The sequence below is a fragment of the Zootoca vivipara genome, chromosome 7 (genome assembly GCF_965207765.1).
Source record: "Zootoca vivipara chromosome 7, rZooViv2.hap1.1, whole genome shotgun sequence".
In the NCBI taxonomy this organism is placed as follows: Eukaryota; Metazoa; Chordata; class Lepidosauria; order Squamata; family Lacertidae; genus Zootoca; species Zootoca vivipara.
The window spans coordinates 39,099,300-39,116,084 of record NC_142590.1 but is presented as its reverse complement, the minus strand read 5'-3'; the positions used below and the strand labels follow the sequence as shown (position 1 = coordinate 39,116,084).

The following is a 16,785-nucleotide window of genomic DNA, read 5'->3' as shown; positions in this document are numbered from 1 at the left end:
GGATATCAAAACTGTCAGGGATACCTCTGAAACAGAGAGCTAAACGTTTTTACACAAGTGGTTCACTCCACTTTGAATGCTCTGACAGTACTGTAAAATTTCTTTGTGTCGGAAGACCTCTTGATGCATAACAGTGGCTAAAACTCCAGAACTGAAGTGGCCAAAATGCGAGGAATATTTAGAACAGTCTCAAATTAATGGAGGTTGTCAGGAACGTCCCTCAAATGGGGTCAGGACATGAGTGAATAGGAGTATTCCATTTATAAACTTAGATTAGGGAAGTGGTGAGTTCTAGTGGAATAGAGGTATCATATTTTAACAGAATTTACCAACAGGAAAAAATCTGTGACAAAACTACACAAAAGACACAGTTTAGAAAACATACTTTACTGCTTGGATTGCATAATCTAGAATACAAATGTCAGTACAATATTTATACAGTTGTGATTGCAGCACATTAAGTTTGGTTTTCACTATCTTGTGTTAATCCTTCTGCTATCACCCTATGAACTGACACAAAAGCATCAAAGCCAGACAAAATAATGAATCGCAAGTATGTCGCTTGGATCTCAGGAAACTGCCAAAAAGAAATAATAATAATAATAACAACATCAATAGTTATAGAACTATGGGCACAATTCATTGCAAGTGATGCATTTTTCAATGCCAATAATTTCAATGTGAGAGATTTAAGAGTTTTTTTAATTTACGAAAACTGAAATCAATGAGACTCGAAATCAGTTAGTTTTAGATGAAATGTATTCTGTAGTTGTTCGATACTCAGCACGGTAATACTTAGTTAATTGAAAAATAAAACATTGTATGCTAGAAAGAATCCGAATCTAAATCTTGCTATACTAAAGACGTAGTATAAAACTCCCAAAATTACACTCAGGTTACAGGAGTGAGCTGATGACAATTCCTTTTCACACACATACACATATAATACAGTTAATGTAAAAAATTATGAATATTGACAATCCTGCACATTACAGGGGATGCAATCCTAAATACATTTACTGATGTGTAAGCTCCATTGAGCTTAATGGGGCTTACTTCTTAGCAAACATGTTTAGGATTACACTGCAAATGTCCAAAAATACAGAAACCGGTCAGTATTCATAATCCCTAATGGTAACTGTCATCACTCAAAAGTGTAAAGTACTTTGGTCCAGATATGGGACTGTCAAAGGCCTCTATGTTTTAGCAGTTAACTGTAACATAGGCATTTATATATATAATAGTAGGAATATGAAAACATTGTTTCAGATTTTATCAAGCTCCTACTAACATCCACATTACCTTGCTAACTCAAGATTTCCCCAAAAATTCTAGATGCTAGATGGCATATACTTACAGAAAATTCTTCTGTTTGAAGTTCTCCTTCTTTATGTTGCAGCTCTGAACATAAAACAAACAAGCAGCACCTTAATATGTAACATGATGTCTGGATTCTGGATCTGAAAATTCACTGGAGTGTAAAAACTCATAATCCTAGTAAAGAGCTAAATTAACTCCAATAAAGTTAACACACTCCATAGATGGTATGTCACAAGCTTCATTAGGGCCACAATTTAAGCCACTTAAAAATAGTTTACTCTTAGACCAATTGCACACATAGACAAAAGAAACATTTAATAGCTTTCCAGAAAAATATTGTCATGGAAGGTAAGAAATTACCATCTGGGTTCCAAATAGTAACAGATATTTATACAGCACTTTTGCTAAGTGCTCCAAGTGCTTCATATACAATATCTGAATAACCATAGCAACCAACAACCCTATAAGATGTGGTAATATAAAAAGCACTAAATGAATGGCACAACACAAATGATAAGCAGGCAACTGCAACAAGTCAGCATCTGAAAGTTGTGGAGAGCCAGCCATTGGTTCCTTACCGGTAGATATCACAGAAGTCTGCTTTGATCCTAGTCCTGCATCCTATATGCACACTTATTCCAAATGAGTTCAATAGGACTTCCTTCTAATAAGTCAGAGAGAATTGCAGCCTTAACTGATTTGTACATCAAACTGCAATCATCCACCTAATTAGAACTGTTACATCAAGTAAAGAATTACCTTTTTCAATGCATTCTTCAAAATCAACTGGATCTTTAGATATGCTTTTTTCAATCCGTAATGTCTGCACTAAGGACAGTATTAAGAAAAGAAATCCTAGGTTAAGTCTGCCTAGTTTCACACAAAATTCATCAACATAGTAGTACTTAGCCTTTACATTAGCATATTAATGTTCAATCATGTCTAAGATTTCATTAATTATGACAAATTCACAGAGAGTATCAGATATAAAGGTAAAGGGACCCCTGACCATTAGGTCCAGTCGTGACTGACTCTGGGGTTGCGGCACTCATCTCGTGTTATTGGCTGAGGGAGCCAGCGTACAGCTTCCAGGTCATGTGGCCAGCATGACAAAGCCGCTTCTGGCGAACCAGAGCAGCACACGGAAACGCTGTTTACCTTCCCGCCGGAGCGGTCCCTATTTATCTACTTGCACTTTGACGTGCTTTTGAACTGCTAGGTTGGCAGGAGTAGGGACCAAGCAACGGGAGCTCACCCCGTTGCAGGGATTCGAACTGCTGACCTTCTGATCAGCAAGTCCTAGGCTCTGTGGTTTAACCCACAGCGCCACCTAGAACTGTTAAAAAAACAGAAAATCTCTAGGCTGAGTTGCATTTGGGAAGTATCTATAACCTTGTAATCAGTTGAATCCTCTCTCCATGTGAAAAAAAACACCCACAAGTGGTTGTATTTTATCCATTGTATTTTCATACACACCCACATTCACACAGTGTTTCCTGCACAGCTGCTCTAACCTATATAGAACCACAAGTGCAGAACCCTATACAAAACCTCACTGATCAGTGTTCCTCAGCTCTCCTAGTTGTGCGTGCCCCCGCCAGTTGCCAAATAGGGCTGCTGTCAGAACCAATTTCCCACTCCCCACGCACCCCCAAAATGGGTGGACGGGTGGTGAGCTGAGCTGCCTACTCACAGTAGCCAGTGGAGGGCACTGAAACAGGGCCTCCAATGGTGGGCTGGGGCAGGGCTAAATCAGCCCAAAATCTTATGGATCCGAAGCCAGAATCATTGATGTCACGCAACAGCACTGGGACCTGGAGCTGGCACAGTGATCTAGTCTAATTTGGGTCTCATCTGCCTCTCCCCACCATCTTGTGGGGCTATGGCCACAAGAAGCAGGAATACAGATCCACTGCTACACAAAAGCCCACCAGCAGGAGGGAGGGCTTGGATTGCACCCTAAAGCAAAAAGAAAACATATTTTTGCAGAGAAAGATGCTAATTCAGAAATGAAAACCTAGCTGTATAACATCAACTTACCACAATAACACTGGATTGTGAGTTTGCTAATGGTTACACATTTATGAAAACAAATAATAAATGCCTGTGGAAACATCCCAGTTGTTGTCCAAAAGGTTTCAGATTTTCTGTTAAGAGAGAGTGAAATATCCCGTATGAATGCAAAATGTTAGAAATATATTGCAGATATGTCTGTAACAGAGAAATTTTATTCAATTTACAATAATAAAGATATCCAATATTCCAATACCAATGTTGCATTTTAACATAGTAAACGTTAGCATTAACTGTATTACTGTTTTCACCATATATTTAGAATTCTTCCATGATATTCTATGGAAGGTTCCTAAACAGTGATATCAAGGACCTTAAATGATAGGGGTGGAGGTGGGGGGGAATCATATTATATTTTACATGGTACCAGAATAGGATTATAGATGTTACACTTTTTGAGACAAGGTACAACTTAATATGAAGTGTTTTTATATGTCATAATGACAAGCTAATATATTTGATCTGTCATTAAAATAACATTCATTGTACCCAATCGGACTTACTATTGAGTACTGTAGATACATGGCTTGTCAAAAGATTCACTTCTGACCTTACCTTCATTAAACCATAGAGTTCAAATTCATCACAGTAGAAAAATAATTTATATTTAACCGTTAATAATTTTTTTAAAAAATCCAGCCTTCAAATGACCTAGTCTCTCACGCCCAGCTAAGGGATGATATTTTCTAAAAAGTGACAAATCCATGAGCAAGTTAAGACTCTAATTCTTTCAGCCTTTACAGTATGCCAGCCTTATGTTATTTGAATGTGTGACACAAATGCTACAAATAGTGTTTTTTTTTCTTGGGGGGGGGGGGCACAGGAGTACGCATAGCCCTAAACATTTTGTGAATCTAAGTTTGGCCTCATTGAGGGGCAGTATTTCAATATGAGTAGGAAAATGAGAGTACCCCTAAACATTTTTTAGGTGAAAAAAACCACTAGCTACAAATACTATATTCTTCCATGACGCTCAAGTTCATATTTAAAAGCATTTCGGAAACCAAATGGATGGGTTTTACGTCCAACCCAAAGGAAATAATTATGCGAGGAGAGGATGTAAAAACCATTCCTTAATATGAAAGCAAACCTTTTATATATATACCAAAAAGTTAACTTTAGTCCACGAAAGCTCATGATATATACTGTAATAGCAAACGTGTTCGTATTTCGGGCGCTACGAGGCGAGAGCCTGCTACTTCATCAGGATCAAGATCTTACCCATCAGTGATATTTTCTGGCGGGTATTTTTCATCACTTGATGTTGCTTGAATCACATCGGTTCCTTCGGAACTAAGGCAGTAGTCCGTGAATTTCATGTTTTCTCCACACTCGGGAAGGCCTCTTGCATCTACGGAGAAACGTTGCCCGGTTGCCTAGCAGCCCATCCCGACTCTAAGGGAAAACCCAGGAAGAGGCGTGACCGGCCATTTCTACCGTACCTCCGCTGCTTCCTGGTTGTTTTTGTCGCCATGTTTTCTCTCGTCTCCGCGGCAAAACGGATGGGTGATCCTAGGAAATAGGAAATAGAAATCCCTACCTGGGAGGCCGAAACGGCAGCAGCAGCAGCGAGCACCCCGGCACCTCAAAAGGTATATAAGCAAATACTGGTGGAGCACGTGTTTTCTCTTGACTCGGGCGACAGCTCTCGTGTAAAATGCGACTCCCCCACCACCACCACCAGAGAAGCATCTGAAAATTGTATGCTACAAATGGCAGACAACAGTTCGAAGTTGTTGGTTTGGATCCAGACGCAATCCTAATGGTGCCTATGCGGCAGTAAGTCCTAGGGAATCCAATGGTCCTTGCTCCCCAGGTAAGTGGGTTTAGGATTGCAGCCATCCTTGCGTTGAAATCAGTGTCTAAAGTTAGCCACGGCGACTAACTGAAGCGCCACTGATTTCAGCGGAGGCTGCACTCCTAGGCACCCTTACCTGCTGAGAGCAAATCCTGGGCACGTCCATTGCTGCAGTAAGTCCCGCTGAGTTCATCGAGGCTTTACTTCTAAGTCGCCGTGCATAAGATCGGGCTGTTAAGAGGGACTCGTGTAGTCTGAATCCTACCATTATCTCTGTATTGCAACTTGCAGACGTAGGGCTGTGACAGCGGTCTATCACACGCACACCTCGCAGTCAGAAACTTGAACTGGCTTGAGTGTGCAGCCAAACCAGCTCAAGTTACAAGTTAAATGCGCCAGCCCTTTCTAAAGCCTCCCCTCGTGCAGTTTTCGTGCAATAGCACCGAGCTTTTTGCCTCTCTAACTCTGCAATCCTATACATATGTCTACTTAGATGTGAGCCCCCCCCCCCCGACCTCAGTGGCCTTGATGCCAGGTAAGGTAGGATTGCAGCCCGACCATACAAAATAATAGGAGACGAGACCCAAAATCACGCAGCAAATGAGAGAGCAAATGACTCTCGCCTTCTTCCTATATTTGTGGACTTCGGGCGTGTTGCTTCCGAGACTCCTTCGGGCTCTGCGCCTGCAGACAAGGGAAGCCGCGCAGGTGTTGCCTCGTCTCCGAAAGCCCCCGAGGCTCCCAAGGTGCATATTGCCCGCTAGCCTGGAGGACTGAGGCTTCAGTGGCGCAGATTCTCCCCCCACCCCCCGGCGCTTCGGTAGTTTGTCTTTATTATGTCTATGGTCACGAAACGGTCTGCGAGTTTGCGGAGTGGAGTTGTGGGCATTCTGCATTCAGACGTGCAGGACGAGGCGGGGGAAGTCTCTGTCATGTATTTGAATGGCCCCCTCCCCCGCACCCCAAACAAAAACTCATCGCGTGTAATAGAACTGAAAGAAAGGATTTAGTGCCCTCTCCCCAGTTATCTGAAGTGCAGGGAGCTTTTTAACTTAAAAGAATATATTGCATCACCCTTGCACTCACACACACTAAGGCGGGTGGGTGGGTGTGCTTTTAGATGTTCTTGGTTTTTAAATGTTTTGATTTTGTTTTTACTTGTGCTGTTTTGTTACTTTGCCGTTTGTGGCCTTGGGCTCCGTTGATGGGGATACCAGTAGGATAAAAATACATTATCCAGAATGTTTGGAAGGCATTCTCAGCGCATAATGTGGGTAGTAGTGATCCTGGGTGTGACTTCCTCAAGCTCAAGATTTGTTGGATTGTAGCCTTTAAACTGGCTAGGGGTGGTGGTTGATTTCATTCTTTGCTCATAGATACAATCCTGTCTCTATTTTGGAGGATGCAACTCAAAATTCTGTGCAACTAAGGAGTGAGGAAAGAATGCCTGGCCACTTTGAAACAATGGCTTTTTCATCTCTTCCTATATATCCCCCCCAAGAAATGGAATTCTGTCTCAAGTATCCACTTTGCTTATCCATATCAACCATTGAGAACTTGTTTTCTGTTTGTTTGTTTGTTGTTTGTTTTGTTTTGTTTTTAAAAAGTGTAAACTCTAGCATATTTGTGACCCTGTAGAAATCACACACAGAGACATTTCCCAGATTAAATCCCTTTTTGCTTTGCTTTATGCTTTACCTTGTTTCTTTCCTCTCTCAGAAACTTTAAAGAGGAATGTCATGCTATCTCTATGCAGAAAACTTTCCAGATAGAGGATCTGTATATGTTCGGGAAAATGGACAGTTATATAAGGCAAATGAAGCACCAGGAATAAACAACAGTGATCCAAAGCCAAGGCCTTCAAGACTCTTCTCCAAAGGATTTTCTGTTGAGCTCTATGTGAATAGGGAAAATGACAATGGAAGGACGGATCACTTCATCTTCACTTACACAAAGAAGGGAAATCTTCGCTATTCTGCTAAATCTCTCTTCAGCCTAGTTCTGAGTTACATTGCTGACAACATTCATCATGTTGACTCACTGGTTGACTTTCCAGAACAGATAGCCGAAAAGCTTTTCTATGCAGCAGATGCTAGACAGAAATTTACAGAACCAAGAACAGGACTCTGTGCTTTGCAAAAATTTATTGATGCTTATGGAAGTTTAGTGCTTCAGTCTCTATGCTTGAAAAATGGGTAAGCATACATAACTTGTTTATAGTACTACATTTGCACCCCCATTAAGGGAGTCCTCAATAAAGAAGCAAATCACACCACCTAGAGCTAAATTAAAAGGATACAAAGGGAATAAGCTAGAATAGTGTTGAGTGGCCTGTTCTGGCTGTTCCTAGTGCTTCAAAGCATTTGAATTTGGAGCATAAACCATTTTGGAAAGGCATCCAACTAAAAGCTTTATTTTATCTTTTTTATTGTTTTGGCAGTTTTACCTTTTTCTGTATGGAGTAATGATAAGATAATCTTTATTGTCATTGTCCCCTTGCAGGAACAACGAAATTACTCGGTTACCACATCCACTCAAATAAAGCATTCCACATGGATGGAACAATAGCATTGCTTTACACCTTACAAATAAGATTCGGTATTGGCCTTTAAATGTAAACCCTTTTACATTTAAAATCCTAAGTGCAATTAGTTGAAAATAAGCTTTATTGAACATTGCTTCAAAACAACTAAATTTTGGCTCAGATTATTAGTGTGGTTCTTTGTACTATTCACAGCAAATCTAGGAATAAATACCGTGTTTCTCATATTATAAGACACGTCTTATATTTATTTTTTCCTCAAAAAAACACACTATGGCTTATTTTCAAGGGATGTCTTATTTTTTTCCTCCTCCTCCTGCCGCGGCCGGCATTGCTGCTGCGCCTATCACTATGTCTTATTTTCGGGGTATGGCCTATATTCCTTGAATGCTTAAAAATCCTGCTATGGCTTATTTTATGGGTATGTCTTAAAATATGAGAAACAGGGTACTGGCTTCTTCTTCATAGTCTTATCTGCACCAAATATATTCTTCCTAGGAGAGATGCTCTTTTACAAGTTTCTGTTATATATATATATGCAGACTTACTCAAACTCAGCCCTCCAGATGTTTTTGGCCTACAACTCCCACGATCCCTAGCTTGTAGGACCTGTGGTCAGGGATGATGGGAATTGTAGTCTCAGAACATCTGGAGGGCCAAGTTTGAGGAAGCCTGTATACAGTATATGGCTTACTAGGACTGTTACTGTTTCTCGTATCGGGCTTTCTCACAGCTGATTATTTAGCATAGGGGCAGGGAGCCTTATGCTTGGGGGCCAAACGCACTCTTCCTGTCTGCCCCCCTCCCCAGGTCACCTCCCTCACCAGTTCTGCTTTGCACTCCCCTCAGATATTTTTTGCTTGAGTGGAGTGTGTCCCTGATTTCTGATGATGTTTCTTGCTTGCTTGGATGGAGGATAGAAAGGGATGTGTGAGCATGTGTAGAAACTAGCCTACTGGTACAAAGGCAAAATCCATACTGGTGGCTCTGCCCAGTTTTGCCTCTGGCTCACCCATTCTTGGGAGGCTGCCCACCAGGAATTGTGCTGATAAAGGTTCCTCACCCCAGGTTTGCTGTAGAATAGAGCAAAGTCAGAAACAGAATATTGGATCAAGGCATTGAGGAGATTCTTGGTTGCTTTGTAATACAGTCATACCTCGGTTTAAGTACGCTTCGGTTTGAGTACTTTCAGTTTAAGTACTCCGCGGACCCGTCTGGAACGGATTAATCCACTTTCCATTACTTTCAATGGGAAAGTTCACTTCAGGTTAAGTACGCTTCAGGTTAAGTGCAGACTTCCAGAACCAATTGTGTACTTAAACCGAGGTACCACTGCATATTATATTATTTTATATTATATTAAACTGGACTAAACTAATCTCATAGACATTTCCCCCATTTACAGAGATGGTTGGTGGTGCTAAATCTATGGGAATGAAAGAAACTGGACAAGGGTGCAGAATCTTACTGTTGTGTTTACTCTTTTACAGTTACCTAGTTATTTCTGAAAAGCTTGAAGAAATTAAATCTTTCCGGGATCTGACATGCTTGGATTTGTCCTTCTGTAAACTTGGAGATGAGCATGAGCTGCTAGACCATATCACCAACAAGACACTATCTAGGTACCAGTTTGCTGCAGAGGAAGTGAACATTTGGTTTCTTGTTCAAAGAACTGTAGCAATATTAATCAGTCTTAATCTTAAATGCAGAAAGTCTGAAACTCAGCAAATTTTACTCATTGTCTATCACACAGCTGGCTTATTTTTAGAACTTTCCTTTTGGCTTTGCAAAACTTCCATCTACTTACCAAGAGCTTCTGAGGGTTTGTTTGTTTTTTAAGAAAAAAAATCAAACAATATAAAAAATTTATTAAATAAATAAATGTATAATTGTAGCTTTTACATTTATCTCAGTTTAACTCGGCTTCTCCTGAAAGATAACTGCTTGTCAGATGCTGGTATTCGCAAAATGACAGCGCCTGTCCGAGTGATGAAAAGGGGCCTTGAAAATCTCTCAGTATTGGATTTGTCTTGTAAGTATAGCTTCAGGTTGGAAACAGGATATATGCATTATAATCCAGCATTCATCCTTGCCAATATCAGAAGAATTTAATAAATAAAAATTAATCACTATTGAGTACCCATTACAAGAGAGAGATAGAAACCGGAATAGCTGCTGTTCAATATTGTTGATTAAAACCAGCTGTTGTCCAGTTTACACAAGTGATGGTCAAAATGTGCTGTGTATTCTGCAACAGAAATAGCCAATTTTCTATTGTACAGTTTAATATGGAAACTGTCATGTAGAGCAGTGTTTCTCAACCTTTTTTGGGCCACGGCACACTTGTTCCATGAAAAAAATCACGAGGCACACCACCATTAAAAAAGTTAAAAAATTTAACTCTGTGCCGCCCTATATTGACTATAGGAAGGAGGAAATTAATCCCCCTCCTGCCGTCCCATGGGAGGGGAGAAGCCTTCAGACCCCCAATTCTCCTCTCCCGCGGCCCGAAGTGGTACAGTCCAGGCAAGGCTCTGCCTGCCCCCGGATTACAAGGGCGTGCGCACTTCCAGGGGAGCTGCGGGGCGGCTCAAAGGCGAAAGGTTACCTTGGCTGCTGCTTGCGAGTAATTCCGGACCGCGAAGCCCAGCGTCCGCCGCGCAGCCATGGCGAAGGACGGGCGAAGGAGGCAGGGGAGGCGGAGCAACCTCGATGCGGCTTAAGGGGGGCCAGCGGCGGATCTGGAGCGCGCCTCCCTAGGGGGCCTCCCTAGACTCTAAAACCACCCTCCAGTCATTTGCACTGAGCTTTGGGAAAGAGGAGGAGAAATATTGCTTGTTGAATATTGGCGGCCGCCAGGCACGTGACAATGTAAATCACCCTTCTTGTCGCCGCACGTCGCGGCACACCAGCCAGCGTCTCGCGGCACACTAGTGTGCCGCGGAACAGCGGTTGAGAAACGCTGATGTAGAGCTTAGAAAGGCTGAGCTGTATATGGCTGTGGAAGGGTTAGTTTGTATAGATTGCTTTGCACTTCAAAAGGAAACCCAAAGTAACAGAATGCAAAATGCATAAATTCAACAAAACAATACAAAACATAAAACATTGAGTGTTCATTCAAAGAAAATGTAATTAAAACAGCACAAAATAACCACACCCTTCACACAGGATCACCACCAATTGCCACCAAAGGCATTTTCACTTGACACCAGAAAGATGACAGTCATCTTTTCTGCCAATACTTTAGACACAATGAATCTGTTGTTTTGGGAGAGTTTTGGGTGCAAGGTTACTATGTACTATCAGAACTTGGTTTTCATCCAAGTGTGCATAACTGCATAACCCTATTACAGGTGGTGACCATTTTAGGCACATCCAATTGACATGTGACCACCAATGTGCGGGTCATTATGGACCTGAAAGAAGGCAGAATGGGGGCAGAGTGGAAAGGGGCAAGTTTATACAGTATGCGCTCCGCCGATGCGCATGGGGGCCCAGAAAGGAACCCCAGTGCAAAATGGTTGCTGCCTGTATTACATCATTAACATTGACTTCCCATATTGACTTAACCATTAGTACCTATTTTATATAGTAGGCATTTATGTATTTTTTTATTTTCTTCCAGTCCCTGGGAACTAACAAACCATATCTAGATATTAAGGTAGAGCAGTGTTTACCAGGAAAAAAACCAATTAGCTTTTTACCACCCCTACTCATGTAAAGTATATGCAGATTTATTCTGGACTGTATCTATACTACAGACAGTCCTTTTGCTTAATCCGCTTTATCATTTATGTGCAACTTGAAACTATTTTGTAATTTAGCTTAATTTTAGATTTAATACAGTGTTCTTGATTTTATGTAGGTAATCCAGGAATCACCCGTTTGGGACTCAGGTATCTGCTTCATTTCAAAAAGCTGAACTGTTTCGATATTTCTGGAACTTGCCTCAAGGTGAACATATTTTTCTGCTCTGCTAAATATCTGGAGCATTTTTAGCACGGAAATGAAATGCAACTAATGTTATATTGACTGCAGTTTCAAAGAAAAGTCAAAATTTTGTCTTTGATAAATTCAGACCTTGGTTGGCAATTATTTCTTTCCTTTTTAAAATCATTTTTATTAATTTTCCAATAAAAACAGTCAATTAACAAATCCATAATCATAATCCAATTAAAAACAATAAACTAAAAAAAACCAAATTACAGTACAAATTATTAATTATTAATTTTTCCCATAGTCTGGACCTCTTGAAGTATATCTCCAGTATCTTTGTTCCTGGTTTCTTCTGTTGTTCTCATATTTTCCACATTCCGATCTTATCGCTTTAAAGTTCTCCATCCCTGGCTATGTGATTCTCAATCATGTCAGAAATCATATATTCTTTCATCCATCTAATACTAATTTATTTGTAAATATGTATTTTTCCAACTGTCTATTTGCCAGCGCATCCCAACATGGCTTCCTGTTTCTGGTGGTAAGAAATGGCTGACTTCCATACGATCGGACCTCAGCCGTGCCGGTAATTCAGGGCTGATATAGGGGTAATTAGCCCTGGCAGACTCCCCAGGGTGGGGGGAGGACTGTCTCGTAGACCTGCAGATTGTCCAAGATTGTCAGCTTGCATCAAGGTGCAAGCGGCAGGACACTGGGTCCCAGAGCACGACACGGCTGGCACTCTCCGAAGCCACTCTCATAGCCGGAAATATCTGTTTGATAAAATAATTAGATTTGGACAATAAACAGACATAGTCTGGACCGAAGAAGACTGAGGAAAAACCTGCAGAATTGTACAGTCCCTGGTGTTTAAGCTCGGATTTCAAAGAGATTCTCATGGTGTTTGGATTATGGTACATCCTTTTTTTCTTCTCAATACCTACAATTGCTTTTCTACGCCCAAGCCTCATTAAGAAACCTTTTTTTTAAAAAAAAGACAGATGGACTTCTATTTATAATTAAGTATTCAATTGTGCAGCTTTACTTAGACTTGAAAGACTTGATAAAGATAAGTGAAGAAACAAGATGGCACTTGTTAATATGACACACCACAGAAAAATGAGAGTTCCTCCCTTTTTCGAGGGAAGTGGGAGATGCTTGCTGGCTGACTTTGTAGTGACTTGAGACAATAATTTGGATAAAATACAGTGCATCTGTTTGCAGAATTTCTTCATTATGAGTGAGAGAGAAGGCTAAATGGATGTCTAGCAGCCCCCCTTCTAGGGCCCAGAAGGGGAGATTGTGTGGTCTCCGAAAGCTGATCAATCGCCAAATGACTTAAATCTGTGGAATACAGTTCATTTACATTGCAATATTGCAAACAGTATGCCTAACAATTTTTCAAATGACAGGCTTGGACAACAACACGGATTGGAATAATTTAACAACATGGGAGTTGCTGTGTCATTAAACTTTAAATTTAACAACAGCCCGGATTGGAAGATTGGAATTAAGTCGACAATTATTTCTTTAAGGGGATTTGTTTTGGTTTATCTTTTTCCCTAGGACACAAATGCTGTTGTTTGTTGGATCCAGACACAAATGGGTCTCGTTCATTCAGAAGTGCCCTTGAAAGAATTTGATCATAATAGCTGCAAAACAGAGGGATGGGCAGAGCAGGTATGTCTTAATGTACCTTCTTGAACTATTTCTTGACTTCATATAGCAAACATCTTCCTATGTGGTAAAAAGTGGTTTTCCTATGTGGTAAAAAGGGGGGATTTTCTAAATGACTCAGAACCTTGAAAATTACCTCTCTATCTCCCTATCTGCCTTCCTCTCATTAATACTCCATTAGTAGATTAAGGCTTGTATACACTTTTTAACAGAACGTTAGTTTTCCTTTTAAAACACTGTGAGTTGTTATGCAAACTCCATATGGCTCAATCAACTGTATGTCACTCAGCACTGGGATGAGTACTGTTGAATCACAGGGGAACTGCCATGCATTAGCAAACAACACTTGAAAAACTGTAAGCTCATATTCACACTGAATGTCAAGCTATAGTGGTGACCTATTAGCTTTGAATAAGTGTGCTGCCTATTTAAACTTTTTTGCAATTCTACTTTTCTCAGACCATCTTGCAATGGGAGCATGCAGTGCAAGAAGCAATTAAACCACAAGAAAGCCTGAAATCTCGAACAGCAGCTCAACTTTTCTGTAAGCAACTTCCATGGAGATACAGTACAAATTTCTAAACTTGGATTAGAGCTGGAGTGCATTTTTGTAAACTGAGCTAAAGATTATTTAAGAACTGCTGGAAAACAGCAAATGTCAGTAGAGCTTTGTACAGAGTCACCCCTGACCGCTCATAGTAGCTCCAAGAACTGAAGAGGAAAGCTGGTTTTGAAACATGAGCAGTGGCTTGTGTCTTTGACCATAGGAGCTTATAGCTGCAAGCAAAGAAAGTAGCATTATCGCTATGCTCCTCTGTTGTCAGAGCAAAGCACTTAGACCTTAGCAATTAATTAGAAATAGGTTAGGAGAGAATTAAAAAGACAGCTGAAAATATCATTCAATTTGTAACATGTAACACTAGATCATTTAAGTATAAAGGCCTAGATTTTGTCATGCTAGTAACATGCAGCTACATTCAGAATTCCGTGTAACATTGCTTCTGCAAATGTATTCCTTTGCATAGAAGCTGCAGGTAACCCCCACCATCACCACATTTATGTTCTATTTTAAAATGATAGGAGGGGTCACAATAGCAATTCTTGAGAAGCTTTGAACCCTTAAAATATTTTGACTACAGTCATACCTTGGTTTTCGAACAGCTTAGTTCTCAAACATTTTGGTTCCTGAAAGCCGCAAACCCAGAAGTGACTGTTCCAGTTTACAAACTATTTTTGGAAGCAGCGCTTTGGTTTCTGAATGTTTTGGAAATCGAACAGACTTCCAGAACGAATTCCGTTCGACTTCCAAGGTACGACTGTATTTGGAAACTGCGTCTTTAGGTTAACTCTTCTGTTAGTGCAACTGACCCAAACTGAACTGTGCAAAATTAAGCTATATTCAAAATTATGTGAAGTTACTTCATAAAATTTGTCTTCCAGATGGAAAAAGAGCCAGGACAGAAGAACCTCTTGAAATAGAGACTTCTGAGAACCTGCAATTCTACAGGCCAAGAGCAGAAATGTTAAATTTACCTGTACTAATCGGGAAGAGCGAAGAATTACAGACGAAGAAAAAGAGAACTTCAGCTGAGCACAAAGAACAGCGTTTTAAATCAAAGCAGCTGAGCTTTTCAGTGGCAGACTGGGACTTACTAAATTCTTACTGAGTATGAGTTGGATGCAAATAAACACTTTTTTAAAAAAATGGCACAGCTGAATTTTCTGCTTTCCATCAAAACAAACTGGCCTCAAAAAAAGCAAAAAAGCAATGACTTGTTCCGTTTCTGAATTAATCAGAGAAAACAACTGATGACCTTTCAACTAATGCATAATGTGGGATAGATTAAATTTTGGTGAGCACCCTCCACTGTTTCATTTTCAAAGGGCTCATTTACAAAAGGACAACACATGTTTAGCTATAAACCCTAAGGTTTGAGAAACTGCTTGAGGTGGTGTTAGATATGAGCCTCTTAGTGGTGGCTGTTCTCGAGTGACTTTTTTTTTATTTTGCAAGCAAGTCATCACTATGTGTTTGCGCTCATATTTTGTGTGCCGTACTCAAAGGAACGGTGTGAGACTTAACCACAAATAATAGGATTTAACAAAATAAACATAGGAGTTGAGGAATTAAACAGTATAAATACATCCACAATATATTTTATCCCTTTTGAAGTAGAATGTCTGTTTGAACTGATTTTGATTGTTCAGAGCAACCCAAACTCCTGTTGACTCTTGTACATTATAAACAAACTGGGTATTAGTTGTCATGCTTAAACATGTTTCAGTGGTTTCAACTAGTGAACACCAAAGGTACACAAAACACTATATGTTTTCCGGCATAAAGTATTTCAAAATAGGGTAATACCATGCGGCTTGACTAATCGTAGGTTACGTCTGATTTACAAAGTGGGTGCTTCCCCCCCCCTCAAGCTGTAGACCTCAGTTGCCATAGCCTATGTTCATCTAGGTGTGCTGTAGCCTTTTGGTTGGACCAGCAGGATCTCTGGATTTCCATTTCATTGGCACACATGGGAATAGGAGTCAGACAATGAGCCTATAGCATGCTAATTTGGAGTGGATGAGAGAAGAAATGAACAGAGTAGTCAGCAGTGTGTGAGGGAAGGGTGAGAAAATACAGAAACAAAGCAAAACGGACTGAACAAGAGAAGCAATTTCCAAGGAGGGGTCAGACAGCCCTACTTGCCAGCTGATTCTATCAAACTCCGCATCAATCTGCCACCATTTTGTGGCTGGCTCTGCCCCTATATTGTGAGTGGTGGGCCTCAACAATTTTCAGCCCTTAGGTGGGCCCTGCTAAAGAGGAAGTTTGAGAAGCCCTGACTTGGGGACCTAATCATGTTAAAGAAATTATCACAGTTATATACGTACAGTGGTACCTCGATTTGCGACCGCAATCCGTTCCGTGGAGGCGTTCGCTCGCTGAAGCAGTTGCTCCCCGAAGGCACGCTTCTGCGTGTGCGCGAAGCGCTGATAGAGAACTTCTGTGCACGCACACGCCGCACAGATCGCTTCTGCGCATGCAAGAGCTGCGCAGATCACGTCTGCGCATCCGACACCACAGAACTCGGATGTAAACACTTCCGGGTCCATGGCGGTTGCTCGCCGAAACGGTCGTAAACAGGTAGGTGTAAACCGAGGTTTGACTGTACATACTTTCCCCCTGCAATCCCAGGCTATCTTATTTTATCAACCCTGTGAAGTAGGTTAACATATAAATAGTAAGCTCAATGTCAACCACAGTGGGGATTTGAGCCTGACTCGTTTCTGTTGCCTTGTAGATCTGAAGAAAGTAAATTTGGAATACTGTACTATAAAGATCACTAGATGAATTAAATGAGAGCTAACACAGGGTACTTTTGTATCCTACTGCGTTGTTACATGGTATGGTTCCACTTCATTGCTGTGGATTTTTGTGTAT

At 40.8% G+C, this 16,785-nt stretch overlaps 2 protein-coding genes across 4 annotated transcripts; one reads left to right on the top strand and one right to left on the bottom strand.

Annotated features, from left to right (window-relative positions):
- Window positions 1-366: 366 nt before the first annotated feature.
- IFT25 (intraflagellar transport 25) lies at window positions 367-4,763 on the bottom strand. Its single transcript, XM_035123816.3, has 5 exons — window positions 4,615-4,763; window positions 3,361-3,467; window positions 2,080-2,148; window positions 1,358-1,401; window positions 367-577 (listed from the first exon to the last, which is right to left on the bottom strand). The coding sequence occupies exons 1-5, from the start codon at window positions 4,710-4,712 to the stop codon at window positions 458-460; spliced, it is 438 nt and encodes a 145-aa protein (XP_034979707.2). The 5' UTR covers window positions 4,713-4,763; the 3' UTR covers window positions 367-457.
- Window positions 4,764-4,869: 106 nt separating this feature from the next.
- LRRC42 (leucine rich repeat containing 42) lies at window positions 4,870-15,621 on the top strand. 3 transcript variants are annotated; one of them, XM_035123812.3, is made up of 8 exons: window positions 4,870-4,985; window positions 6,911-7,386; window positions 9,224-9,355; window positions 9,647-9,765; window positions 11,599-11,687; window positions 13,236-13,349; window positions 13,806-13,890; window positions 14,787-15,621. In XM_035123812.3, exons 2-8 carry the CDS (start codon window positions 6,926-6,928, stop codon window positions 15,011-15,013), a joined length of 1,227 nt encoding a protein of 408 aa, XP_034979703.2. In that variant the 5' UTR covers window positions 4,870-4,985; window positions 6,911-6,925; the 3' UTR covers window positions 15,014-15,621. The 3 variants fall into 3 exon arrangements, with proteins under 3 accessions (XP_034979703.2, XP_034979705.2, XP_034979704.2); XM_035123814.3 differs by lacking the exon at window positions 4,870-4,985 and adding an exon at window positions 5,880-5,937; XM_035123813.3 differs by lacking the exon at window positions 4,870-4,985 and adding an exon at window positions 5,880-6,011.
- Window positions 15,622-16,785: the final 1,164 nt, after the last annotated feature.

Bases quoted from the DNA above. Each gene is read 5' to 3' on its own strand.
- IFT25 (XM_035123816.3), bottom strand. From the start codon at position 4,712: ATGAAATTCACGGACTACTGCCTTAGTTCCGAAGGAACCGATGTGATT. The intron at 3,468-4,614 runs GTAAGATCTTGA...CTCTCTTAACAG, and splicing joins CCAGAAAATATCACTGATGG to AAAATCTGAAACCTTTTGGA. The intron at 578-1,357 runs GTAAGTATATGC...TCTTTTTGGCAG, and splicing joins TTCAAACAGAAGAATTTTCT to TTTCCTGAGATCCAAGCGAC.
- LRRC42 (XM_035123812.3), top strand. From the start codon at position 6,926: ATGTCATGCTATCTCTATGCAGAAAACTTTCCAGATAGAGGATCTGTA. The intron at 9,356-9,646 runs GTACCAGTTTGC...CATTTATCTCAG, and splicing joins ACCAACAAGACACTATCTAG to TTTAACTCGGCTTCTCCTGA. The intron at 9,766-11,598 runs GTAAGTATAGCT...GATTTTATGTAG, and splicing joins CTCAGTATTGGATTTGTCTT to GTAATCCAGGAATCACCCGT.